Source organism: Ursus maritimus, unplaced genomic scaffold (assembly GCF_017311325.1).
Source record: "Ursus maritimus isolate PB19 unplaced genomic scaffold, ASM1731132v1 scaffold_2, whole genome shotgun sequence".
In the NCBI taxonomy this organism is placed as follows: Eukaryota; Metazoa; Chordata; class Mammalia; order Carnivora; family Ursidae; genus Ursus; species Ursus maritimus.
The window spans coordinates 72,029,295-72,057,259 of NW_024424452.1; the positions used below are offsets into that span (position 1 = coordinate 72,029,295).

Genomic DNA, 27,965 nt, shown 5'->3' on the forward strand with positions numbered 1-27,965 from the left:
GCTCTGCCTTGGGTGTCAGGGCCCAGCCATGTGTGGGACCAGCTCCTGAGGGATTTCATGTTCCTTAATAGGCTGTGGATGGTGCCTGGGCCAAAGGCAATGACTCCTGTGGCCTTGGTTAGAGACACTGAGGAAGGCCAGCTGCCCCTCCCCCAGTAGAGGCAAAGGCGTGTACGTGTGGGCAGGTGGGGTATGTGCTTACACATGTGTATCCATGTGTGTGCACACCCAGAAGTTTCGCTAGGAAGATCTTTCTGGTCTAGGGAATTGACTGCTTTCCAACTGCTTTAGCTATATTAATGCAAACCCAGAACCCTGCTCCCCTCACTGCTTCCTTCCTGGAAACTGAGGAAGGAGCCAAGTTGTCATTTCTTAAATATTGTGACTCCAAGGTGGCCGGTTTACACAGCTGGGGGGTGTATGTCTTGGTGTCCCGGTTTAACGGTAGCTGGGCCAAGACTGGGTTTTTCCCCCATCGCTACTTTCCCCACCAGAGTAGTAGCATGTGGTGACCTTCCCCCTGACATCACCGATATTCCCCTTCCCCCGCAAAACCACCGGAAGCAGATTCCCTAACCACGTTTGTCATGCCAAACTTACAGGGACTGGCAGGCTGTCATGGCGACTGGTGGGAACCCAGAGGAGGAGCAGGTCGTCCCAAATGAAGAGGATGAAGCCGATGTGAGGGCCGTGCAGGCCCAGTACCTCCGGAGCCCCTCCCCCAGCCAGTAAGTGTGCCCTTGCTGTGCTCCCTACCCCTGCAGCCTCGGCAGGCAGGAGTGGGCTGGGGGTGGGGGAGCATGAGGAGATGTGGGCCCCGGGGAGCCTACAGCCACCACTTCAAGTTCACTCATTTAACAAATATTATTGAGTACTTTTTATATGTCATGCTTTCTGGAAGAGGCAAATAAGCAAACAGACTGCATTTTGATGTGGCATGGTAAATGCTGGAATTATGCCTCAGGTCTAGTGCATGGTGGGCCAGGGAAAGGAATAGCTGGACTTGGATGGGTCATAGGAGGCTTCCTGGAGGAGAGGATACTTCCAGGAGGACCTGAACCTCAAGAGTCCTCTTCATTTTATGACAAGCAATTAGAAATTTTCCTTTACCTAAAATTATTGAGAATATAACATGACGTAGATTAGAACATTTGCGTGAAATTTTAAGAAAAACCATGAGACATTAAAGAAATGCTTACTTGCCTTCTGAAGCAATAGTGTGTTTTCTTTTCTTCTGCCATAAATCATAGTGGAGGACCTGACTTCTAATCTTAGTTCAGTCACCAAACTTATGTGAAGAATCCCTTTAATTCTTGAGGCCGTGTCTCCTTATCCATAAAAAAAAAAAAAGGAAGAAAAGACCCAACTAAGGTATCTCAAGGTAACTTTACCTCAGGCTATCTATGATTCTGCTTGACTTCACTTTCCCTCAGCTCTGGGATCTTGCTGGCTCCTGCTTCTCAGAGCTTGCAAGCCTCTCCCCTCGGAATGAGAGTCACCACTCATGGGCCAGGGTGCTTTGTCCAAGTGTTGGGGACTTTCCCTTTAAACTTCCGCATTATGTTCCCACTTAGAAAACCTGTCAGGATAGAGTTTTTAAAATGTATCCCCCCTCCCCCCAACACTAGCAGACAAGCAGAGAGAGTTTGCGTGTGATCGAGGTAGGTGATGGACAGCTTGTGCAGTACTTAGGGTAATGCTAGCTGCTTTAGCAAATGGGGTTTTGTTTTCTCACTCAAATACATTCCAAAACAGGTACCTGAGCCGTGATTCAGGAACTGAGGCCCCTTCTAGCCTGTAGATCTTTCATTTTCAGGCAGGCTGCTAACATTAACCGTGCTTATCCGCATCAAGACCAAACGGGAAGAGAATGAAGAATCTCTCAGAAGGTTTTTATGGGCCAGGCCTGAAAATGGCCATTTCTCTCCCACTCACTTTCCACTGGCTAGCACTTAGCAAAGCCACGCTGTCGTATAAAGGAGGATGAACTGAGGTCCATGAGTCCAGGAAGAGGAAGCGGGTTTGCTAATACATAGGGGATTTAGCCTCAGTAGGTCTCTGGAGACGGCTAATATTCATGCTACCTTGTTCCCCACTCATGAAACTCCCACAGGAGACAACCCCAAAAGCAGTTTACCTACTGCTACAGACAGTTCACAGGCTAGGTTCTCTGCCTACATGTGAACTAACTGGAATTTAAATAAAAACTTGGGGGAAAAAAAAAGGCTAGGTTCTCTGGAGGGTAAGCATCCTCTGGCCCAGGTCAAAGTACAGCGCCTTATGGTCTGCAAAACAAGCTCCCATCTGATCAAAGGAGGAGTGGAAGGTATACCGTCATCAGTCCATATAATTAATGAACATGTCTGCCGGCGAAGAGGGGAGATCTCCTAGATTTGACCTTGATTTGGCCCTCAGGGTAGCATGTCCTGGTCTGTTGTTCTCTGGGGCCTTTAACTCCACCCTCTGGGCCTTTCTCCTTGTCTGTTATCCTCCAGAGCCACATCCCAACTGACATGGGAGAGTGTGTTTTCCTTGAAGGCTATGTAGCTTTGGCAGACTCTGTCCTGCTTATGGAAATTTGGAGGCCCAAGGATTGCTGAAGCCTGAAAGCTGCCAAAGACTTTTTAAGGTCATGGTTTCTTTGCAAATAGGATCCCTCTAAAAACATAGTAAGTTTCTGATGGATCTAGACCAGACAACCTGATGTGTCAGAAACCACGCACCAAGTTCTTTCTTAGATATGATTTTCAATCTTATTTCTTTGCCTCCTTGTCTGCATACGTCACTGTCTAAGCTCAAGACTGTTATCTTCAGAAGGAATCTGCAACTGAAAATGGGAGTGGGAAGTCCAGGACACCTGTTGTCATTTGTAGTGTGATTGTTAAAAGTTTTACAACAGAATGTATAGCTAACGAGCAAATGAGGGGAGGATGCAAAACCAAAATGTAATCAGCCCAAAAGAAGGCAAGAAAGAAGAGGAAAAAAATATAGACAAAGCATAACAAATAGTAAGAAAATAGTAAGATGGTAGATTTAAACCCAAGTGTAGAAATGATTACTTTAAACATAAAAATGAAATACGCCAACTAGAAGCAAATACTGTCAGACTCAGGTTTTTTTTTTTTTTTAAGATTTTATTTATTTATTCGACAGAGATAGAGACAGCCAGCGAGAGAGGGAACACAAGCAGGGGGAGTGGGAGAGGAAGAAGCAGACTCATAGCGGAGGAGCCTGATGTGGGGCTCGATCCCATGACGCCGGGATCACGCCCTGAGCCGAAGGCAGATGCCCAACCGTTGTGCCACCCAGGCACCCCCAGACTCAGTTTTTTAAAAAGCCTACATACTGCTCATAAGAAACACACCTTAAGAAGTAGAGATCTACAAGGAGCACCCGGCTGGCTCAGTCGGTGGAGGGGACGACTCTTGATCTCAGGGTCATGAGTTCCAGCCCCACGTTGGGCATGGAGCCTACTTCAAATAAAATGAAATAAAAAATAAAAAAATAGAGATATACAAAGGTTAACAAAGGCTGGAAAACTTATACTACACTGTCCGAATTACAGTTGCTCATACCTTTAAAACTTAGTGACATAAAACAATCACTTTTTAATGTTCACAGTGGGGTGGCTCGTCTTTACTCCAAGATGTCTGGTGTCTCAGCTGGAAGGACGTAGGTTCCGGAAGGACTTAAGGCTAAGGATGACTCGCTGGCTGAGGGCTGGTAGCAGAGTGGCTTCTTCACATGTTAGACACTTCATTCTGAGCCCTTAGCCGGGCTGTTGGCTAGAGCACCTAACATGGTCTTTTCCTGTGGTCTCTCCACATGGGCCAGTTTGGGCTTTCCCGTAGCCTGGAAGCTAAATTCCAAGGGCTAGCATCCAAGAGAACAGGACAGACATGCACTGATTTTCGGGATCTAGCCTTAGAAGTCACGTAAAGGACCACAGAGGTTCAAAAGGGGGCAACATAAACTCTGCCAGCCCTGGGGGAGTATCACAGTCACACTGTGAAGACAAGTGGGATGGGAAATATCGCGGCCATCTTTGGAAAATACCAACCGCCACAATCACAAACCAAATAAGGACAGAGAAGAATGTTTCACAATGATCAAAGATGTGGTTCACCGGGAAGGTGTAATCGTTTAAAATTTCTATGATCTGGGGCGCCTGGGTGGCTCAGTCGGTTAAGCCTCCAACTCTTGATTTCAGCTCAGGTCATGGGATCAAGCCCCGAGTTGGGCTTCACGCTCAGCAGGGAGTCTCTCTCCCTCTCGCTCTTCCCCTGGCCCCCCATGCTCATGCTCTCTCTCTCTAAAATAATAAAGCTCTTAAAAATAAATAAATAAAATTTCTATGATGGAATAATGTAGCCTTAAAATATATAAAGCAAAAAATTGACAGAACTAAAGAAAAAAATAAAATCCACAACCTTAGTCAAACATAACATTTTTAAAAAAACAACCTCAGCAACTGATATTATGAGGCAGAAAAAAAAAATCTTTAAGAGTATAGGAAGGAGGCGCCTGGTGGCTCAGTCAGTTAAGCATCTGACTCTTGATTTCAACTCAGGTCACGATCTCAGGGTCATGAGATCTCAGGGTCATGAGATCGAGCCCCGCATGGAGTCTGCTTCTCTCCCTCTCCCTCTCCCTCTGTTCCTCCCCCTGTACGCATATGCTCTCTCTCTCTCTCTTTCTAAAATGAGTAAATAAATCTTAAAAAAAAAAAAGAATATAGGAAGTTAGAACAAAACATTAACAATATTAACCTAGCAGGAGACACATTCTTATCACATGTACACGGAGCATTTACCAAAAGAGATCGTATCCTGGCCATATTTGTCGACAAATTTTTTAATTTGTTATATGCTTGAAGTCATATAAAATATGTTCTTTGACCTTGGGAGAATGAAGCTAGAAATCAATAAAAGCAAAACGACAGGACCGAAATTCTAACTAAAACCACAATTCAATACTATTACAAACTCAGCAGACCGTCTAAAATTAAAATCCGATGGTAGCAAGTTTTAATGAGGATATAAAACAATCAGAACTGCATTCATAGCTGGGAAGAGCATGAATCAGTACCAGCACTTGGAAAACTCTTTCACAGTGTCTCATGTTTGTCCAGTAAGCCAGCAGCCTCACTCCTGAGACATGCTTGACAGGAATAAGTACGTTTGGGCACCAGAAGAGAAGGCCTAGGATGTTTTAGTAGCTGACAGTCATTAAGGGTATAGAATGTGTAAGCAACATGAAGAACTGTCCAACTAACAGTAGGCTGGATAAATGACGTCTGCTGTGTATATTTTTAAATGCTGCCCCAGGGAATTAACATTTTTACTAAGTGCTTATCCTGTTGGTGCCATTGAGCATCTCAGATTATTGGTTGGGAAAGGCAAACAGTGAGCACTGGTTGTGAAGGGGGAAAGTGGGTCGCTGCCAAGGGAGGCAGGAGACAGGGAAGGCCAATTCTGCTGGTTCCACCGTCTCCCGTAAAGTTAGCCTGCCACATACGGGACAGAGGCATTTGTTTGTCATAGAGAAGTTCCGATGGTATTCAATCCTAAGTCCTTCCAGCTGCCAGTCTCGCTCCTGGGCAAAAACAGGCTCAGCCTGAAAGCCCCACTAACATGTGGGCTGAGCTTTTCCGCGGTTCCCCACGCAGAGCTCATTTTCTCCCGGTTCTCAGTGACTCCGGCTGAATCCTGGTGGTTTTGATGTTCTTCTTGGTTTGTGGATGTTCCTTAGCAATTGGTTTCTAAAGCTGACCCCAAATCAGCTGGCTAGCCCTTTTCAGAAGTTTTCAAGGGAGGCAACACACAGTGACACTCGATGGGCTATTCCTTCCTAAAATAATCATCATAAAACCCGAGGTATCAACTATTACAGCTGCACGGCGTTTGACTTAAAATTCGGTCAATCCCACTGCATTACAGACCAGGCCTGAACCAGCCCAGATGAATGAGTCTATAGATCTTTAAAAATGAACAGGCAGGGGCGCCTGGGTGGCTCAGTCAGTTAAGTGTCTGCCTTTGGCTCAGGTCACGATCCTGGGGTCCTGGGATCGAGTCCCATGTCGGGCTCCCTGCTCAGCAAGAAGTCTGCTTCTCCCTCTGCCTGCCGGTCCCCCTGCTTGTGCTCTCTCTCTCTCTTTCTTTCTCTCTCTCGGATAAATACATAAAATCTTAAAAAAAAAAAATGAAAATGCAATCCACAGGCCAGAAGAAAAATTCGCAAATCACGTATCTGATAAAGAGCCTGTATCCAGAATGTATTTTCAAAAACCTCTCCAAACCCAATAAAAAGGAAACAACCCAATTTAAAAATAGAGAAAAGATTTGAACAGACACTTCACCAGAGAAGGTACGTGGTTGGCAAATGAGCACGTGAAAATATCCTCAAAATTCTTAATCTTTAGGGGAATGCAAATTAAAACTACAGTGAGATATGATTACATACCTATTAGAATATCTAAAATTAAAAAGATTGACCACACCAAATGTGGGTGAGAATGTGGAGTGCTGGAATCCCACTGCTGGTGGAAATGTAAAATGGTACAACCATTTTATAAACTTCTTTAAAAAGTTAAACGTACCCCTGTTTAAGCGGACACTTACACCTGTATGACCAAGTCCTTCTACTCCAGGGCATTTACTCAAGAGAAGCGGAAGCCTAGACTTGTACAGGAATGGTCAGAGCAACCTTATCTGGAATAGCTTAGAAACAACCCAAATGTCCACCAGCCAGTGAATGGGTAAATACACTGTGGCAAATTTACACGCCGGAATACTACTCGGCAGAAAAAAGGAATGAATTATTGATTCATGCAACAATATGGATGAATCGCGACATAATTATGCTACGTGAAAGCAGTCAGACAAAAAAGGAGTACATACCATATGTACCAGTTTATATAAAATTCCCAAACATGCAAATGACTCTGTCTGGTGACAGTAAGCAGATCCGTGGTTGCCCGGGGAGGCCAGGGCCGGGGGCGGGGGGCAAGGGGGGTTGACAGAGGGGCGGGAGGAGACATTGGATGATCAAGGCAAGCTCACGGCCTGATGTGGCGACGGCTTCACAGCTGTCTGTGTATGCCAGGTGTTCACCACCCTGTACACTTTACAGACGTGCGTCTGTATGACATTTATACCCCAGAAAGCTGGGCTTTTTTAAAAGCTATGAAAGGGGAACTAAAACTTCTAGGAGGCAGTGTAGGGCCGTGGAAATGGCATAACTGAGGCCAAGATCAAAGTCAGCTCTCCTCTCCCTCGTATTAGCCATGAGAGCTTGCTTAACTTCTTTTTTTTTTTTTAAAGATTTTATTTATTTATTTGACAGAGATAGAGACAGCCAGCGAGAGAGGGAACACAAGCAGGGGGAATGGAGAGGAAGAAGCAGGCTCATAGCGGAGGAGCCCGATGTGGGGCTCGATCCCACAACGCCGGGATCACGCCCTGAGCCGAAGGCAGACGCTTAACCGCTGTGCCACCCAGGCGCCCCAGAGAGCTTGCTTAACTTAATCATGAAACTGAAATACCAGTTTTACCCAGTGGTAGAAATTAAATAATATAACATACGTTGTTTATAATATATGATCTATGAGATATAACATATACTGTTATTAGATATATCTAAAGGCATGTTAGGTATTGATAGATGGTGTTTCTATTTCCTTTTCCTTCCAGAGAAAGTTATCTGACAGTAACTCATGATGTCAGGAAATTTTTGTTTCACCAGAGACCCACCCACTCTAGTGAAAATGCCGTGTTTCTCTCATTCTGCTCTAAGCATACACTGTATTCTAAGCAACAGACCATCACCATTGCTGTTGGTCTCCAGCCTGAACGGTTCTCCCTGTACTTCATTTGTGCCTGAAATTCCATCCCTCTTGTTTTATCTCTTTAGTTAAAGGCTTGAGCATTTTTAAAATTACATATACACGGAGTCAGCAAATACCCCACCAGCGACTGTCAGGCCTGCTTCCTAAGGCTGCTTAACAAATCACCACAGACCGAGTTACTTAAAAACGACACAGATACATTCTCTCGTAGTTTCAGAGGCCGGAAGTCTGAAATCAAGGTGTTGACAGGGCCACCCTCCCTCTGAAGGCTTTAGGAGGGCTTCCTCGCCTCTCCCAGCTCCTGGCAGCTCCAGGAGTTTCTTGGCTGTGGCCCTGTCCCTCCAAGCCCTGCCTCCAACTTCACGCGTCTCCTCTTCTCTCTCTTCTCTGTGTGTCCTTAAGGACGTTTGCCATTGGCCTTAGGGCCCATCCTAATACAGGATGATCTCATCTCAAGATCCTTTACTTAACGACATCTGCCGAGATCTTTTTTCCAGATAAAATTGCATTCACGGGTTCTGGGAGACATACCTTTTTGGGGTACCACCATTCTACCCAGCACAGCCCTAAATCCAGCCCCTGGGAGACGTAACTACTCTTTCCCGTGCAAGCAGGACAGGACTTTGCCAAGTCTACCCCGTGCCTCAGGCATCCCTGCCAACCAACCAGGGCTAGTTCAAGGACGAGGTCTGCTCGCTGTCCTGGCAGGTGTCTGAACCTTTCCAACCTCTTCAGTAAATTGCATCTGGGGGTGAATTAAGAACCTGAGAAAGGGGAATAGACAGTGGAGAGGGGTGTCAGATCTTCATTTTTGCGTGACTTGGGCACTGACCTCAAATGCCTTCGAGTCAAACCCGTGTCTGTGAATCATTCTCTCTGGAAGAAACCCTTCGGCGAGAGATTCATCCATCTCCCAGCAAGACAAAGTTCCCTAGGTAATTTATGAATTGACGCTAAAATTTAAAACCTCCTGTCGAGCAGGACAACTTGGTGGGGCTTTGCCTGTATCTCTGATCTCCATCAGACCCCTCCAGTTCACCAAATGAGCCAGTCTAAGAAATCAGTGTGCTTGTGCTGTGACCCAAACTCAAGGCAGGTCCTCCCTCCCTTACAAGGGGATGGCAGCCCCCCTTACAAGGGGACGACAGCCCCCCAAGCCCTCTCATGCAGCTCATCTGAAGCCTGCCTCTGCCTCTCCTCTTCCTCCTTAGCTATGACCAATTTTCTTTTCCTTTCCAAATGAAGGATCGGGCTTCTTTACTGTGCTCTTGTTCTGATTTGGAGAACGTTTTTCTGTTTTCCTCTATTTCTTTCCGAGTTAAAATTCATTTCTTGCTTTGGCTTTTTGGATCTGTAATTGTCAAGCCTTTGCAGTTTCTAGAACTCCTTGGTTATCTGCTCAGGCCATCTCTCGTGACAGCATTTTCCCCTCCACCTTCAGTGAAGTTCCTTAACTATGTTGTGCTTACCTTTCCTACAGGGAAGTCTCCGTGGCTGGTGGCAGCAGGTGGGACCGGCGATGGGGACAGGCAGTGTCAGGTCTGTGTGTCCTGGGGAAACAGCTACTCCTAGCTACGCTTTCTCTTTTATATTTCTTTTTCCGTGAAGATTTTTCCAGCTTTCACAAAGCCTGCCAGAAGCAGCTCGCTATAAATCAATTTGCTTTCATTTACTGACTTCTCTCCTTCTTTGGAACCTGAACTTGGCCCGTGTGGTCACTTTCTCTGAAGCAAATGAACACTTAGAAGAAACTCAGAAATCCGTTCCTTTTTTCCAAAAGCCAAATCGAGATAGACACCCCCTCCTGGGCCTCTGCCTCCATTTCATTTCCAAGGGACTCCTTGAAATGAAGTGGTCAGCTGGCAGGGGTTCTGGGTCGAAGGACCCGTTCTGTGCCTTGACAACCTGGCAATTGGTTTAAAGCAGTGGCTTTCAAATTTTGGTGACTGTAATCCAGGGTAGAACATGCCATTTATAGCTCAACTCAGATCATACATTCAGGTCTGTATAAATTAAAAAAAAAAAAGGTTTCACAAAATTATACTTATCTTAAAATGGTAGTGCTGGTGTACTCTCTTTTTCTCTTTCTCCCTCCCTCCCTTTTCCTCCCTTCCCTCCTCCTCCCCATTCCCCTTCCTTCCTTCCTTCCTTCCTTCCTTCCTTCCTTCCTTCCTTCCTTTTCCAGATGCTGGGCAGGACCCATTGAATTGATTTTATGATACATGAATGGGTCACACTCTGCAATTTTGAAAAACACAGGTTTGAAGAAAACGGCACCAGTCTCCTGCTCTTGGTTAGGAAGTCCATCAAACTCTGCTTTATTGTTTCTCTTTCAAATCACCCTCAAGGCTTTTTAGCTGCTGCTTTCTGATCCTGTGATGAGGTGTCTATCGATCCTAGATTCTCTCCTTCCCCGCCTGTCTTTCGCAGCAGCCAGCCCTAGCTGCTTTCCAATCAGGGTGTGAGTGTCGTTTCACTCTGTCTCAGGTCTGCGGGGGGACGCTCAGATGTGCTCATAAATCAAAGCCTCTAGGGCCACTGTCTCACTGACCTTGCAAATATAAACAGGGCCAGCGGTTCAGGTCTCGCTTTCCTTCCTCCTTTCTCTCCCTGCAGGCCTGCTTCTCCGTGGAGAACAAAAGAACCGCTTCTTGTGCCTCAACTCGGTTCTCCACTGGGTCCTTTCTGGGTCCCACCCCCACACTTGACTTAGTAAACTGCATCCGTGGCCAAACAGTTTAGGACCGTTAGGGGTACGTCTCCTTCTCTCTTCGCAGTTGACTCGTAATTTACATCCTGTACTCAACACTATGTAATGCTGAGCTCGGTTGACTGTTGTTCACACGCTTGCATCCAGCTGCCACGAAGAGACACATCGCGGGGCTGGGGAGAGAATCTGTTTTTCACACCCCTCTTTTCTCCATCAGAAAACCGCCAGCTTCTGGAAAGTGTATTGGGTAGTCTTCAAGAGTCTCCTACTCGCTGACTCATTCACCAACATTCCATCTTGACCACCCATGAGAAGGGAGGATGTTTCACCATCATTTCTATTTTCAGGTTTTAATTTCAAATTCTCCTCTGTCAAACTCAGAGCCTCAGAGTTTAGGTATGTTTAGGACAGATTCTCCAGCTCCCTGCGAAACCAAATCCACGTAATCTGAAGTCAATGTTGTTTAGGGAAAATGGCCTGAGGACCCAGGTGACACGGCCGGCTGCGTGCCTCCCAAGCCTTTCTACACACCTGACAGGTGAGGGCTCGTCCTCTGTCCCTTTCCAGTTCGTGCCCATTGTTTGGAATACTGATTACAGACGTGAGGGAGCCTTACCCAAGTGCAGAGCCGTGGAGGTCTGCAGAGAAACAGAAAACTGACCAGTGGGAGAGACGGGGGGCTGTGCCAGGAGAAAGCCCTTCTTCACCCCACGTACTGCAGGGATTCTCCGCTAATTCCCTGGTCAGGGTTTTGCTTTGATTTCCCCCCCAACCTCATTTTATGGGTCATATACTGACCCTTAATAAACAAAATGATTATTTTACTAATAATAGTACAAATAAAAAATCATAGCATAAGTAATATTTATAAATAAAAGAATAAATTTCCCTTAATAAATATTGTTCATTTATGAGGCTGTCACCCACCTTTGCATAAAACTCGAGGTGCTGACTCTAGTCTTGTGAAATGTTGCTATTTTGAAACTGACACTGCCCTGAAACCTGGTCCCAGATGCCCACAGGGTCTGGGGCGGTGGCACGGTTTGCTCTCATCCGGGTATTGCTCTGTTGTTACTTCCCAACTGCAACAAATCTGGGTCATCTGCTGATATTTACTAGGTTTTGTATCACTATTAGGGAGAAGAGTGCCTTAGCATTGGCTCAAATCTCCCTTCTCAGCCCTTGGAATAGCACTGCGCCTGTTATCTGTTGCTGTTTAACAAATTTACCCCAAAACATGACTAAAGGCAATGATTTTATTTTATTCCCCTTGCTTCGGGTTAGGAATTTGGACAGGAGTCCACTGGCAGCTTGTCTGTGTGGTGTCAGCTGAGGTGGCTGGATGCAGGGGGGCACCTCTAGGAGACACATCCATGCGGTCGGCTAGCAACATAGGACCCATGGCTTTTTCGGCTTGGTGGTCTTGAGGTGGTAGGACTTCTTACAGGACAGCTCAGGGCTTCCAAAGAGGGAGCCACAAGAGGCAGGAAGAAGAAGCTGCCCTTAAGCCAGAGGGCCAGCCTGCCACAGTGTCGCTTTGACCATATTCTATTGGGAAAGTGGGCACGGAGACCAGCCAGATGCAAGGGGCCACCTTTAATCGACCCTAAGAGAAACTTGCTAATGGCCAACAGTGGCCTCCGAGATTGTATCCAACGTGGCCTCACAAGGGCAGAGAGGGAGCATGAACAGAACATAGTTAGGACCCTGGTTTTGCTCCTGGGTTTGCTGCGGGTATTTCAGTGCAATGCTGAGCAAGTAGCAAATATTTGATAAATTGTTGGAACCACTACATCACCTTAAATACGGTACTATACCGAGGACCAGTTCAGTTAGTCAGTGAGTCAGAAAGTCCCTATTAAGCATTTACTCCCTGTGCCAGACATTGTACTTGGTGCTGGGAACACAACAGTCTTCAAAGTACCAGCCACGGTCCCTGCCTCCATAGAGGGTATGGTTTAGTGCAGGAGACAGGTGTTTCCCAAATGATTTCATAAATAAAAGCAAAATTGCATCTGCTAGAGAGGCACCATGAAGGAAAGGCATATGGCGCAATGAGAGGCGGAGATCAGGGAGAAGAGATGATTGAGCTGAGATTGGAAAGGTAGGTGGCAGTGGAAATGGGCTTCTGCAAAGTCCCAGGGCAGAAGGAAGCTTGGTGAAGGTGGGAAGCCAAAAGAAAATTAGCGTCCTAGAGAGGACTGAGCCAGAGAGAGGCCAGTGCAAGCTGAGGCTGGAAAGGAGAAAGAGGCCAGAGACGCAGGACCCTGAAGATCATTGGGTTTGCTCCCCAAGGTGGTATGTGGACACCTTGCCTAGTACCTGGCAAATTCCATGCATTTATCCATCCCTCTGTCTGTTCATCCATCGACCCGTCTGTCCACCCACCATCCGTTCAGTCTGATCTCAATCTATGGGCTGGCGATACAGGGGTAAATAAGATGTCCTAATGTGTGCGTTTACAGAGCTCTTGCCCACCCCCACCCGGTGTTCCACTCTTTACTGCCTTCACCAAAGAATGAGACCTCTCCAGTTCTAACATGCAAGGATAATATCCCACATACTTCACCCTTAATCCACCCCCACTCCCGTCATACTTACTTAAAAATGCATCTTCTTGAGTACTTGGAGTACTAGAGGAGTACTTGGTGCTGGCATGGGAATCCAACACAGCTACTCTTGGAAATCCCTCAGGAAGTACCAACGATAATGCTACGTTGTGCTGTCCCTTACGCTGCATTGGCAAGTGTAGCCACATCGTGGGTAGAGACATAGGCTACTCCTTTCTTTTTGCAAAGGCATTTCTTTCTCCGTAGCCTTGCTAGCCCTGAGCACGCCATTCTCCCACGGGAAGACTCTCACGTGGCTTCCTACTGTGAGAAAATGGTTCTGCTGATCAATTCAACTAAACTCGTCGTTGCTCAAGTTCGCTCCATTCAACTCGGCTGGACTCAGCATAACTCAGCCCAGGCCATCCATCTATCTCTTCATCCATCCGTGCTTTCAACAAGTGTTTCTGGAGTACTTTTCTGTGTCAAAGTCTGTGTTGGGCTTGGGGATCCACCAATCGACTCACCTCCCTGGTCCGATCTAAATGGTGTATTGTGGTGGAGAGAAGATTGGACTTTGAGAGGATTACCCTATGTTTGCATCCTAGTCCCGCCTCTTATTTACTGCCTTGGGGAATTTCGTTAGCTTATCTGGGCCACAGTTTCCTCATCTTCAAGCAAGAATAATACTACCTACTGGGTGGGAATTTTGTCAGGATTAAATTCATAGAAGGCCCTCAAAAATGGTATCCATTCCCAACCCAATGGATGGAAATAAACCAACGAACATCATTGGGAAGTTTCTAAATAGTGCAAATCAAAAGATCCTATGGGTTTTCATAAAGATAAAATAGGTCAGTTACAATGATGGGGAAACGCATTGACTTCAGAACATTTAAAAGCAAAAAACAGTAGGTTTTAGACCTGGGTAAGATGGCAAACACACCCATCACTCTCCCGTGCATTGCCTTTATAAAACCCGAACAGAAGGATACACCAACTGCTTGAAGACTCTGAAAAGGAAATAGCAGGCAGATTGAGGAAGACAGAATTCAAAGCACAACCAAACCAGCGATGTGAATATCATATTTTCCTTTGGAATACCCAGTTGCGACTCAGGGCAGGGTGACAGCAATGGCAACAACAGCCTGAGGTGCCTAAAAAGTGGAATATTATTTAGCAACGAATTATTAATCCAATACAATAGATGATTTGTAGATGCATTTTGCCAAGTGAAATAAGCCAGATCCAAAAAGGATATGATTTAATTTATATAACATTCTGGAAACATTCTGGAAAAAGCCACAGTGTAGGGACAGAAAACAGATCAGTGACTGGCAGGGGACGAGGTTCAGGGAGGGGTTGACTATAAAGGGGTAGCATAAGGGAATTTTTGTGATGGGAAAAAAATGGTATCTATTAAACCCTAATCCTTTCACTTTTTCTTTAACCTCTCTGGACCTAAAGGAAAGACTAAGCGCCCCCCAAAAACCCAAAGCTCACCCCAACGCCTGGAAATGAGATGAACCCTCAAGGTGGGGGGGGCACCTACCGTGATACTGTGGTCCTACCCCTTGTTTCTGCCCCGATTCACCATGTTCCTCGTATCCCTTCAGACATCTCTGCTGAATCATTTCTGGAAAATTGCCTGGACATTTACCTAAGTTACTTGATTGCATCCCTGGGCTCAGGCTGAGCCTTGAGTTCTTGTGTTCAGACTCAGGCCTGTGCATTTGAGCGGACCTTCACATGTGCCTGTGTCAGCCCGTCATTCTTCGCCCATTCTCTTTCAAACAGGGCAAAGATACGAGGCATGGAGGGAATGGTGGCAGCCTACCAGCCCAGCAAAGCAGCACAACCTCAGGAACAGCATAGGTGGGGACATGGTCTGGTATTGATAACAGAGGAACAGGGGCAAGAGGGAAAAAACAATCAGCAGTACACCAAGGGTGGGAACCCAATAGGGAAAGTGAAATCACATCAGGATGCGTTCTCCCCAACCACAGACGTACGCTTTTCCCTCCACAGCCTAGACTACCATGTCATTAAACGTCAGCTCACATAAATGCCAACTCTGGTCTGAAAACAGGTGGCAACTAAGCCACAGTGTTCGGCATTCTCAGGTTCCCTAAACTGACAAAGGTGTTCCCTTGATCTCTTGTTGTTGTCCACTGTGCCTAAAATCAGGTCCAGGTTTCTTGTGTAAAAAGAACACCTCCCATTCATCTCTGCCCAGAGTCATCTCACGCAAATACTCTCTTCTCTTAGGTACTCGATGGTCTCAGATGCAGAAACAGAAAGCATTTTCATGGAGCCCATTCACCTTTCTTCAGCCGTGGCAGCTAAACAGATCATCAATGAAGGTAATGCCATCAGAAGGTGGGTAGGAGCAGGGAGAGGCCCCAGGTCATCTGGGGACCCTTGGGAAGGGCCCATGGGAAGAGCTAAAGGTGCTTCTCCCGTGCTGCCCATCGCATTAAGAGGAGCGGATCCAAAGAAGCCAATTCCGCCAACACAACTCATCATCAACCTTCCTGAACCAGAGGGGGAAAGGATTAGGTACCAGTGTGAATAACTCTCTTGAGTCACCAGCCAGGGAGGCCATTCCAATCTGCTCCGACGGCCTCCCATTCCATTTTTCAGTTAATCTCAGGGATCCTGGGGTGGCTGATACTAGACACACAGACCTGAAAGCCCAAGAAATGACCAGAAGCACCCAGAGAGTTCTGTTCAAAGGGATGTCTAGATTTGAATCTGCATTTCCACTAGTGTTTGAATTGGTTTTCGATCTGAGTTATGTATGAGGAGGAGGTAGGGGAAGGTAGAGTGGGGACAAAGGTTAATATGCACACAGTATATTTTGGAATGGAAAACATACAATGCATTTCATTCAAGGATATTCATCCTGATTGGATGGACTTTTTTTTAAAATCAATTTTGGGCAAATTTCTTTTCTCCTCCCTTTGCCCTGGGTGTCTCTGTCACTACAGTGGAGTGGGGTTGGCTGTAGCAGCCTGCTAATGACACAGGGCCCTGCTGGGCTTTGGGCTTCCTTCGGCAGCCACTGCTGGTGGCCGTGAGCCCTTCCCTGGCCTTTAGCTATGAGAACCACACGTGCCGCTCTTCTCCATGTCATCCCAGGTCTTTCTGAGTCCCCAGACCCTCTGGGTTCCCACAGGGTCCCTGAGGACACCTCGATCTCCTGTCCACTTCATGAAGAGCCAGAAATTCCATTTGCTTGTGGTATGGTCATCCTCAGAGGCCCCATCTTCTCAAGGAACTCTCAAGTTTTTTTCTATTCTCTTTTGCCGCCCTACCTGGGGTCTCTCTTCCCTTGCTCCAAGCCAGGCCTCAGTGGCTTCGCCCCATCTAGATCTTTCTAAATTGATCCCAGCACCACCCTAGCTCTAGAAGTTCTTTTTTCCTCCTATGTGTTCGGGAACTTCCTTCGCCTTTCAGCCTGCAACATCCCTGCTCCCTGCTTTCCCCTCTGGACCCCTCTCCATGCCTGGGTTCTTGGTAAGTGAAAATCCAGCTTTAGGAGTTGTGGGAAAACCATTTCCTCTCTTTGAAAATTTCACTTTCAAGCCTATAGAATGCTGTAGATATGCCTACAGGACATTGCCCATGTCGATTGAACGCTAAAGCTAAATAATGCCTTTTTTTAAAAAAAAAATTCTAGGTTTTATCTGCTCTCCCCTTGTCTGGGACATTAAGCCTCAGTGTCCTTAGTCTTAGAGGCTGACGGGTGGTGGGGGAAGAAAAAATATATGACAGAGAAAGGATCAGGTGGTGTTTCAAAACACTGCCCTCCTCCCCAGTGATCAGAGGGATAAAAACGTGTGTTGAAGAACCCTTCATTTTCATGAAAGTCTGCATAAGCCACACATCCGAAAGAGCTTAGAGAAATGTATAGGCTTTGCTTTCTTCTAAAGAAACCTTAGGTAGTAGAAATAAATGGGTGGAATTGATACGGGGGGGGGAGGGGGGGTTGAAACAGGCTGAGGGGTGGGCCAGAGACCTCGGGAAAGCGGGAGCTGCCAGTAGGAATGAGGGGCTGGGACATTTGTTTTTAAACTAGAAAAGGACAAATCAAGACAACAACCAGCTAGGTAAATAGCTGAGGAAGACAACGCTGTGTATTTTAATGAGGCATCAGGGAGTTTTTTCTGTTACTTGTAGTAAAGGAGAGATGTCTCAGTTAGGGGAGGGAGGGAGAGGGGCTTTTGCATTTGCTAGGTAAGATCCCAGGAGAGCCAGGGGAGAAGATTGAGTGGTAGAGAGAATAGGACTGCTTCATCTATTTTTAAACAAAATAGAGCTCTGGGATTGCGGGGCTTTTCTTCTTTCTGCTTTTGAAACGGAGATCAGAGAACATTTGGAGCTGAGATCTGATGCAGGGATATGGGGGCCCATCAAGTGGTTCAGAAAAGGGAAAAGAGAGAGAACAGCTTTCGGGAAACGGAGTGCTCAGTCCCAGGACCCGCAGACCCTGAGCAGAAAGCGCAGCTCCCAGACACCTGTTCGTCCCTCAAAGGGCTGGGCCGAGTCTATTTGCCAAATGTGGCTGTGCTCTCCACCCATCAGGGAAGGAGATGGTGCCAGCAAGAAGTTATGGCCAACACAGGCGACCCTCCTTTCTTTTTCCCTTCTGTCTATTCAGTATTTTTGGCTACTAAGTGGCAGGAAGGTTTTGCCCTCCGCTATTCTTGTATACCTTCTCGGAGAAAGAAATATCTTATTCTCCCCCAAATTTGATCATTGGGAGCAAAAATATTAGGAGGAGGAGATAAAGATTTATTGGAGATATAGGTGAATTGATTTTGAATTCATTTGGTTTGGTTTGGTTTTTAAAGATTTTATTTATTTGTCAGAGAGAGAGCGAGAGCACAAGCAGGGGAGCCGCAGGCAGAGGGAGAAGCAGGCTCCTGGCTGAGCAGGGAGCCTGATGGAGACTCGATCCCAGGACCCTGACATCATGACCCGAGCCAAAGGCAGACACTTAACCGGCTAAGCCACCCAGCCATCCCCTGAATTCATTTGGAATCTGAGCTTTTCTGAACTGCTGGGAGAAAGGCCCTGAATGCTGTTTTGGGACTAGCATGGGAGTTCGCGGCAAACCTTTGCCACCTGCCAGGAAGTGGGGGACTGAGACTCACAGGTACTTATACTCCAGTGGGGAGAAGCAGACAGTAAATGAAATAAACAAATAGATTCAATGTGTATGAGAAAGCAATCTAGCGTAAATGCTGAAAGTTTTACTTTTCCCAAGTTATCTGCATTCCACATGGAAAGGATGATTTGAAAGAATGCCATTGATTCATTTGGTAAATGCTTCTAGTTTATATGGAGCATGGTGGGAGCTGTAAGAGTGAATCGGACATATGCCAGGTTCTTAAGGACCTTGGTCTAAGAAATCATCAGCCAGCTTTAGAAAAATACAGGAGGGAGTAAGGGAAACCACTGTCCCTTCACCTACACCTGTCTACCTATACGGTTGCTGGTCCTGATCGCAAGTGTCCTGGCCAATGCAGGGCCCCCTCGCCTTGACCTTCATTAAGTCCTTCCTGGTATTTCAGCCCCTGCCCAGAGTCCTAGCAGCAGATAGGCCGAGAGCAGATATTTCTGAGGAACAGGGAGGGCCGTGGATTCTTAACTCTCTAATGAGAGCGCTGCATGTCCCCTCTAGAATTCAAGCCACGGGGGATCAGAGCCGAGACAGAGTGTCCGGGCATGCTGGAGTCGGCCGAGCAGCTGCTGGTGGAGGACCTGTACAACCGTGTCAGGGAGAAGATGGATGACACCAGCCTATACAATACCCCCTGTGTCCTCGATTTACAGCGGGCCTTGGTCCAAGACCACCAGGAGGCCCCCTGGAACGAGGTGGATGAGGTCTGGCCCAATGTCTTCATAGCAGAGAAGTGAGTCTGACTGCGGCAGGTCACGATCCTCTGTCCTACCCTCTCAGTGCCTGAAAGAGATGAAACTGCCCCCCACTTTGAGCACAGTCCCCAAGAGCTCCATCCTGCACGTTGATGCTGTCTGATGGGACATTGGGAGCCAGTGAGGGTACTGACTTTTATATGGATTACCAACCAATGAAAACTCTCACACTATAGTAAGAGGATAAATAGGTTACAAATTATGTATATATATGTACATGTATAGACTAGGGTGCTAATTGAGCACCATATAGATGTGTGTGTGTGCACTTTTGCATAGACAACAGTTAGAAACAGATGTGATAAAATGGTAATGATATTCTCTAGTAGATGGTCCGACAAATGATTTTTTTTTCTTCTTTAGGTTTCTTTTGTACAGATTTCCCAGAGTAAACATTTCTTGTTTTCATAATCAGAAAAAAAAATGTTATTTTTAAAAAGTTCACGAGTGGTTTTCAAAACAAAATGCGAAACAATTCACTCATGTCCCATTCCTTCGGGATCTTGCCAGTGCGTAATTGGTACCAATAGGCTAGTCTGTGAAACTGATTTTTGCTGATCCATTGGCTACTTAGTGAGATATGCTCCCTGTGTAATTACTCATATATGCAGAAGCAAAGGAGGGAATTTGGGGCCCCCATGGCAGCTGGTAGTTGGGAAGATCACTTTGGATGGTGGGGCTCATACTCCACGGGAGTAATGAGTTGCCCAGAACCTGATTCTCAGAGCTGGGCACCACGTCCTAAGTGGTCTCTAAATAGCTCTGGAGACCCAGAAACATTCCCATCGCGCTCACCAGGGACCCCAGACACCTCCAGATAACCCCGGGCTTCTGCTCCTTCTTTGGTAACCCTGTCTCCAGGGCCTCTTCAAACTAATCTCCACTTACTTTGCTGCGACAGAAAGCGCTAGTTCTCTGAACTAGAAACCAAAAACACCTGTTCTTGTTCAATCTTTTATTTCTTTCAGTCTTGGGAAGCCATAAAAGCTCTCGGGTTCATTTTTATAATCTTCGGGTGGGAATAAAAATAGTTGCTCTACCTCTTAAGTTTATTATTAGGGATAAAGTAAGAGAATGCCCGTAAAAGGCCTTTGGAAAATGTGGCATGCCGTGTCAATGTGAAGCACGCCTGATTTGATTATTATTTTTGTCTGCTGCTTTCGTGTCTTGATGAATGTCCATTCCCAAGGTGAAGAATTTTAAACCAGACATCTGTAGGCCAAAGATTTCCTTACAAATCAGTCTGGTTCTCCTCTTCATCCTACCCTCCCCTGCCCAGCTCCCTGTCCCTGCTTTCTCTGGCCCCTTTTTAGAACCACATTTGCAGGGAGCCCCGGACCCATCTGGCCGCAGAGAAGGACGCACTCACCCAGCTCTGGCCTCTCTGACCGAGTCTCAGGGGTGATGCACCTTTCTAGCTCTGACCCTGGCCAAAATTGTCTCTGCCTCTCTCCCCCCAGGAGTGTAGCTGTGAACAAGGCGAGGCTGAAGAGGCTGGGGATTACTCACATCCTGAATGCTGCTCATGGCACCGGCGTCTACACCGGGCCCGAATTCTACACTGGCCTGGAGATTCAGTACTTGGGTGTGGAGGTCGATGACTTTCCCGAGGTGGACATATCCCAGCATTTCCGGAAGGCTGCTGAGTTCCTTGATGAAGCTCTGCTGACCTATAGAGGTGAGGTTGGAGGGAGGTGGGGGGGACCCAGTGGAGCCCCGTCAGCAGCAGGGGCCCGCGCCCCGCACACCTGCTCCTCGCCTCTGGGTGCCGGGGCTCGCATTCAGCCTGCCTTCCCTCCCCGCCCCCAGCACCCCTGCCAGGCAGGGAAAGGACCGTCTCCTTACTGGGGTGGCCTCTGGGGTAGTTCCTACTCCAGGCCTCAGGGTTGTCACCATCCCTAGAAGCCCCCGCCTTAGTTTCTGTGATCTCCTCTACTCCAGGAGGCCGTGGAGTCCGTTCTTAAGGAGGAGGAAGGCAAAACTAACACCTGGGCCGGGTGCTTTATGTAATAATCACAGTAACCACAGGGAGGGGGGTGTTTACATTTTACAGATGGGGGAACTGAGACCCGTGGAAGGTTTCCTGAGGTTGCCACTGTTCAGTAATCAAGGTTCCCTTGGTTGCTCGTCAGTAGAGACCCTCTCAAGGCATTAGTTATAACAGTACAAGAAAACGTCCAAGGACGGGAATATGGCTCCAGGATCATGTGAACAAGGACTGAACAGTGTCTGGACTCTTGGTTTCCATCTTCTCTTTTGCTTTCTACCTCGGATAGCATGCCCCCCCCCCCATAGGCCTGAACGTAGACTGGTGGACTCCCTGCCTCAGCCCCATTTGCAGATCTCCTAGAGAGAAAGTTTGCTTGGCAGGCTCGGTCCTTGCTCTACCCTTGTTCATGGTGGCAAGGTGGCGAGGGTAGCTTCTAGGCAAGTACTTCTTGTTCTTCTCAAAAATGGAAAGAGGGAACATTCTGGGGGAAATGAGAATTACGAATTGGAAGATTACAACACAAAAGCGGGCCATGTAAGCCCTACTGCGAATGGAAGAGACTTTTCTTACTCCAGCCCAGTGCTCTCTCCACTAGCCATACCCTCAAACTCTTAGAACACAGGGACCACATCTAGAGGGCACCTCCCTCCCGCCATCAGCCCTGCTGCTAATCAAAATGGTGACTGCAAGTTAGAAAAAGACCGCTTTCCTCAAGCCATTTTACTGTTGGGAATTTTTCGTCATAACCAAACAAATCTACAAATCTACTCTGACTTGGGTGTGAAAGGAGCCCCCCTGGAGCTGTGCAGAGCACAGTCTGTACCCAGTGTCACTGTGCCCTTGTGCCTAACAGAGAGCACGCAGCCCTGTCACCCAGGGTCTGACCCACCGAGCCTCCCGCTTGTCCTCAGGCCGCCCCTGAGGCACCACAGAGGAATCCCAGGGTGCAGGGAACACAGCGTGGAAAAGCATGGCCGCACCAACCTTGTCTCTGCCTGACTGAGTCTAAGGAGCCTTGGCCGCCATGTTCTTCTGAGGAAGCTTGGCCGGTTGTGCCTGACGTGTCCTGACATGAGCTGGCCCGGTCACTCCCCCTCCAAAGGAAGGAAGGAAGGAAGGAAGACTTTGGTGCTGACAGTAGTAAGCGGGGGCCTGGTCAGCCAGTTAAAGGGGAGTCCTTGGTGAGGGACAGCTGAGCCCAGGGCTGGCGGTGGGAAGACATGAGACAGTGAATCTGTAGATGCAATTTCAGCAGCTTTGATTCTGCCGCTTACGACCCTTGAGTGACTGCTGGCCTTTCTTTCCGCCTTATTGGGCCTCAGGTCCCTTCTAGTCTTGCCTTGGTCTCCGACCTTCTGGGTGACATACATGGTCTCAACGGATGCAAGAGGTACTAATAAAAGTCACCCCTGCCCATCCCATATCGTCACCTAGGACTCTTAAAAGATTTAACAAACATCCCCAAAGACTGTTGGCAATTGATTGAGGGCAGCCTGGAAGGAGGTCTCCGCGTTCCAGGCTGTGTTGTAAACAGCCATTAGAATGAAAGCATGGAAGGCATGTTTGTCACGTTTATGAAGGATTCAAAACAGACGATGAGGCTAGGAGATAACTGATTTATTGAACGCTAGAGTCGAGACTCAGTAAAAGTCTCTCTTAGGCTCTAAGAACAGGTTATACTTACCAAAAACATTAATAGGGATTTGTAAAGTTATCCTTATGTTTTAAAAATGCTACCCAAAAAAGTGATACATGATTGAATAGCAATTTTTTGAAAAACCTTTACAGGTTTCAGTTGATACAAAAGATCATCTGAGTTCATTTTAGGACCTAGCCGTCCCCACTGCAAGCTAAGTGGCATCAGTGAAGGCTCCGTGCCCAGAACGAGAGTGGCAGGAGTCCTCTGTATGGATCAGTCCAAACCTGAAATGTTTTTGCTCCATCCTGACCCAGACTCCTAAGGGGGGAAAAAAAACGAATAAAGCTTGACTTGCAGGTTTGGCTAGTATAATAACGGGACATGAAAAGGTGTCTGAATAATGATTGCAAGACCCAGAAGAGCCAGGAAGAAATTAATGAAGCACGTGATAGTGATCTTCTGACATATTTTTGTATAAAAGGCCTGGTGCCTACAGAGGTTCATTATTGACCCCAGAATGTCAGAACATCAGAGGACGAGCACGGGATGCTCACTACAGAGTTATACTTGGCCTTAACATGCGTAAGAAGTTTCAAAAGAGCAGATTGATCTAAATATGGAGTGAAGGGTGTGTGTGTGTGTGTGTGTGTGTGTGTGTGCACGCGTGATACTGAGCTCCCTGCCACAGGAAGCATCCAATGTCTAGGAGGATGTTGTAAGGGGAATTCTCAAGTTTCGACTATGCCCGCACTGACATTCCTGTGATTCATTCATCTTAACCTCATTTCTTTTCTCCTCTTTCCCCCTTCCCCCTATGCCTTTATTTCTCCTCCCTCCGAAGCTCCGTTTGGCAGGAAGAGAGTAGAAATGCCCGCCAGTGTTTCAAAAGTGGGGCTACTTGTTGGTTCCCTCTCCCTCCACCCCTCCTCCTCCCTGCCCACGTGCAGGGCAGCCTCTCGGCCCTCGCTGACCCCCGGTGACAGGGGGCAGCGACGGTCGTCCCTCAGGGGACTTGAGCGCAGATGACTGCCAGAGACAAGTAGAGATATTAAATCCAGGACAGCGACACAGTGTATTTTTAACTGTACTTTTAAAAACCCCTCGGGAAGCCCATGTGGTTACGTTAGTGTGTCCCATGCTTTCTTTCAGGGAAAGTGCTGGTCAGCAGCGAGATGGGCGTCAGCCGCTCGGCAGTGCTGGTGGTGGCCTACCTCATGATCTTCCACGACATGGCCATCCTGCAGGCCTTGCTGACCGTGCGCAGGAAGCGGGCCATCTACCCCAACGACGGCTTCCTGAAGCAGCTCCGTGAGCTCAACGAGAAGCTGATGGAGGAGAGAGAGGAAGACTCCAGCCAGGGAGGGGGGACCGACGAGGCCGACGTGGAGAGCGACGTCGGGGCCAGAGCGCATGCCCTCACCGTGCAGGAGGAGGACGACACCTGCAGCCACCTGAGTGGCTCGTCCTGGGGGAGGGCCAGCGGGGCGTCCAAGCCCGTCACCCTCATTGACGAGGATGAGGAGGAGAGGCTGTACGAGGAGTGGAAGAAGGGGCAGGGCCTGCCCACAGGCAAGGTCCCCGGGGGTGGGGACGGCCGGCGATCAGCCTCCAACCTGGGTGGGGAGGAGCCCGGGGATGAGGACGTGGACAGGATGGTCGAGGAGTGGCAGAGCCGAAATGAGAGGTACCAGGCTGAGGGGCATCGGAGGTGGGGGAGGGAAGAGGAGGAGGAGGAGGAGGCAGGCGAGGCCGGCTCGTGGCAGAGGAGGACACGGAGGCACACCCTGAGTGAGAGCAGCACCTGCGAGAGTGTCAGCAGCCACGACCTCCGGGTGGTGTCGCAGCGGCTGGAGAGGGGCAGCAGGAGCCCAGCCGGGAGACGCCGCTCCGACTCCGCGTCCACGGACAGCACGTGGGACATGTGGAACCAGAGGCTGCTGGAGATCGAGAAGGAAGCTTCCCGGCGCTATCGCGGCAGGAGCCGGAGGGAGGAGGCCGACAGCAGCTCCGAGGCGGGCAGCAGGCTGCGGGAGGACGACGAGGAGAGCGTGGCTTCGGAGGCCAGCTCTTTCTACAACTTCTGCAGCAGGAACAAGGACAAGCTCACCGCTCTGGAAAGGTGGAAGGTCAAGCGAATCCAATTTGGGTTTCACAAGAAAGAGTTGGGGGCGCAAGACGGCAGCGGTGAGCAGGGGCCAGAGGAGGCGGAGAGGGAGCAGAAAAGCTCGGACGTCGACCTGACGGCCTACCAGGCCTGGAAACTGAGGCACCAGAAGAAGGTGGGCAGTGAGAACAAGGACGAGGTGGTGGGGCTCGGCAAGGGGGAGGACTCTGCCTTGGCCAAGAAGAGGCAGCGGAGGCAGGAGCTGCTGGAGAGGAGCCGGCAGACATTGGAGGAGAGCCAGTCGGTGGGGAGCTGGGAGGCCGACAGCTCGGTGACCGGCGGGAGCATCCCCCTGTCCGCCTTCTGCTCGGCCGCCCCCTCGGTCAGTGCGGATGACGCGGCCTCGGTCCTCAGCGCCCAGAGCCACGGCCCCCGCATCTCCCAGGCTGCAAGCAGCGCAGGCGGGTGCTTGGCCTCTACCCTGGGCGCCGCGCTGCCTGCCCTGCCCGTGGGGCCCGGCGACACCATCTCCGTCGCCAGCATTCAGAACTGGATCGCCAGCGTGGTCAGTGAGACTCTGGCCCAGAAGCAAAATGAAATGCTGCTCTGGTCCCGCCCACCCTCCGTTGCCAGTGCGAGGGTGGCACCCGCAGCCAGCGGCCTGGGGGACGACCAGGTCTCCCTGCTCAGTGGACACAGCGGCTCGTCGTCGCTGGGTGGCTGCCTGCTGCCCGCAGGCCAGCGGGGACCCGGCTCCGACGCGACGTCCCTGCTGTCCTCCCATGAGGTGGGGGCCTCGAGGGCCGAAGGCCCCGGGAGCAAAGTCAGGGGGACCAGCAAGCCCATCTATAGCCTCTTCGCCGACAACGTGGACCTCAAGGAGCTCGGCCGGAAGGAGAGGGAGATGCGGGGGGAACTGAGGCAGAAGATGTGCGAGTACGAGATGGAGAAGCTGGCCTCTGGCAACAAACGGAGCTCGCTTTTCAAGAAGAAGAAGGTCAAGGAAGACGAGGAGGATGGCGTGGGCGACAGGGATGGGGACACTGACAGCGCCATCGGGAGCTTCCGGAATTCTTCCCGCAGTAACTCCCAAAAGCCTGAGACAGACACCTCGTCCTCCCTGGCTGTCTCTGATCACTGCGGAGCTGGTGGCAGAGCGAGCAAGGAGACGGACGATGGCAACATCACCAGATGGCTCAGGGGCGTCAGGACAGAGGAAAAGTCTCCCCCCCAAAGCGATTGGTCTGGAAGCTCCAGGGGGAAGTACACCAGATCTTCCCTGCTCCGGGAGACGGAGTCCAAGTCCTCCAGCTACAAGTTCTCCAGATTGCAGTCAGAAGAGCAGGACACGGCCTCCTACCATGAGGCCGATGGCAACTCTGTAAGGAGCACTTCGCGGATCTCTTCTTCCTCCACCAGGGAGGGCAGAGAGACGCACAAATTCTCCAGGTCAACGTTCAGCGAGACCTCCAGCTCCCGAGAGGACAGCCCAGAGCCCTACTTCTTCCGCCGGACCCCCGAGGCCTCCGAAGGGGAAGCGTCCCCAGAACCACGGCGTCCGAACTGGGCCAGGCCCAGGGACTGGGAAGACGTGGAAGAGTCGTCCAACTCAGACTTTGCTGAATTTGGAGCCAAGAGGAAATTCACCCAGAGCTTCATGAGGTCCGAGGAGGAGGGAGAAAGAGAGAGGATGGAAAACAGAGAAGAAGGGAGGTTTGCTTCGGGGCGGCGGTCCCAGTACCGGAGGAGCACTGACAGGGAGGAGGAGGAAGAAATGGACGATGAGGCCATCATTGCCGCCTGGAGACGCCGGCAGGAAGAGACCAGGACGAAGCTGCAGAGAAGGAGGGAGGATTGAGCTGGGCCAGGCGGACGTGGGAGAGACCGAGCACATGGGAAGAAGCCACACGGCTCAGCACAGGGCTCAGGGCACAGCTGGCCATCGCCCATCAGGGGACAGGGGTGTGGAGGGGATCGTCCTGAGGGGCAAAGCCTAGATGAGAGGAACGAGGCCACAGGACACAGGAGGTGGGGGAGAGAGGAGGAGGCGAGCCATTAGTGGGAGGTCTGAATGCCTAACCATTTTCTGACACCATTTTCTGCTGCCCGATGTCCCCTGTAAGCTTTGGACTTCACTTCTGTATCCCATAGTGTCCAGCACGGACCGGAGAGGGGAGCTCACAGCCACACCATAGCCTGTCAGAGATCCGGCTTACGTCCAGGAGGACTGAGGGCAGGACACGGTTCTGTTTGTGGAGGTTTTACGAGACCCAGGAAATTTAGCCTGTGGCACGTCTCACCTCTCCTGGCAAAGCTGAGTTCTGGTGGTTTCTTTTGAGTGTTTGGGATGTCCATTAAAACGGTATGTTGTCTAACATGTCTCCTTCATTCTGGTTACTTTTAGCTCTTTGAACCCGCCTTAAAAGACACAGATGGGTGAACATAAGCCAGCCTCACCTCGTTCCAGAAATGCTATGCCTCCAGACAATAGCACTGTCATCACATTAAAACAGTAATCAAGTGTCTTGTGAGTGGGAAGACACGAGGAAGACCCTTGAGAGTAACAGGGAATTGGAGGGAGATCGAGTTTTATTGTGGTGAGAGAGGGAGACATAGACAGAGAGGGTTCCTTCTGGAACAGCAGAGAAACAAAAGCAAACCATGGGGGTTGGGGGGAGAGAAGGAAAGAAGCCCAATACAAGGAGACAGAGATGTGGTTTTATGAAATCTTGCAATCACCCTTGTTTTCATTCCTTGGAGGATGGTCGGACCACGCAGTGGGCAGCCCACTGGGTCCTTCCTGCACTCTGGATGGGCTAAGTTGGTGAGAATTCTTTACCTTTTATTCCCAAGGCATGTCTGCCTTACAGAACACAGACTGGGTTGCTGAAGCCAGCAGACATGTGTTGAACATCTTACGACAAGCATTGGTGGACTCGTTTCTACAGGTCCTTTCAATGCGCAGCACCTGGCAAGATTCGAAAATAAGCATATGCCATGCAGGGCTCCAAGATGTCTGGATGTCAGTGAGCTACTGGTTTCCAGTGCTTGATAGAATGTTCTCTTCATATGAAATGGCATCGTCTTCATACACCCCCAGGAAGAAGGCCAGTTGCAGCCCATTTCTGGGTGAACTCAAGCCTTCCTCTCTCATTTCACTCCTATGGGGAAATTTGTGGTCCAG

At 49.0% G+C, this 27,965-nt stretch overlaps 1 protein-coding gene across 1 annotated transcript; it reads left to right on the plus strand.

The window, feature by feature from the left end:
* Nucleotides 1-213: 213 nt before the first annotated feature.
* STYXL2 (serine/threonine/tyrosine interacting like 2) lies at nucleotides 214-27,136 on the plus strand. Its single transcript, XM_008695566.2, has 5 exons — nucleotides 214-728; nucleotides 15,374-15,468; nucleotides 18,795-19,026; nucleotides 20,509-20,726; nucleotides 23,827-27,136. The coding sequence occupies exons 1-5, from the start codon at nucleotides 619-621 to the stop codon at nucleotides 26,637-26,639; spliced, it is 3,468 nt and encodes a 1,155-aa protein (XP_008693788.2). The 5' UTR covers nucleotides 214-618; the 3' UTR covers nucleotides 26,640-27,136.
* Nucleotides 27,137-27,965: the final 829 nt, after the last annotated feature.

Bases quoted from the DNA above. Each gene is read 5' to 3' on its own strand.
- STYXL2 (XM_008695566.2), top strand. From the start codon at position 619: ATGGCGACTGGTGGGAACCCAGAGGAGGAGCAGGTCGTCCCAAATGAA. The intron at 729-15,373 runs GTAAGTGTGCCC...CTCTTCTCTTAG, and splicing joins CGGAGCCCCTCCCCCAGCCA to GTACTCGATGGTCTCAGATG. The intron at 19,027-20,508 runs GTGAGTCTGACT...CTCTCCCCCCAG, and splicing joins AATGTCTTCATAGCAGAGAA to GAGTGTAGCTGTGAACAAGG.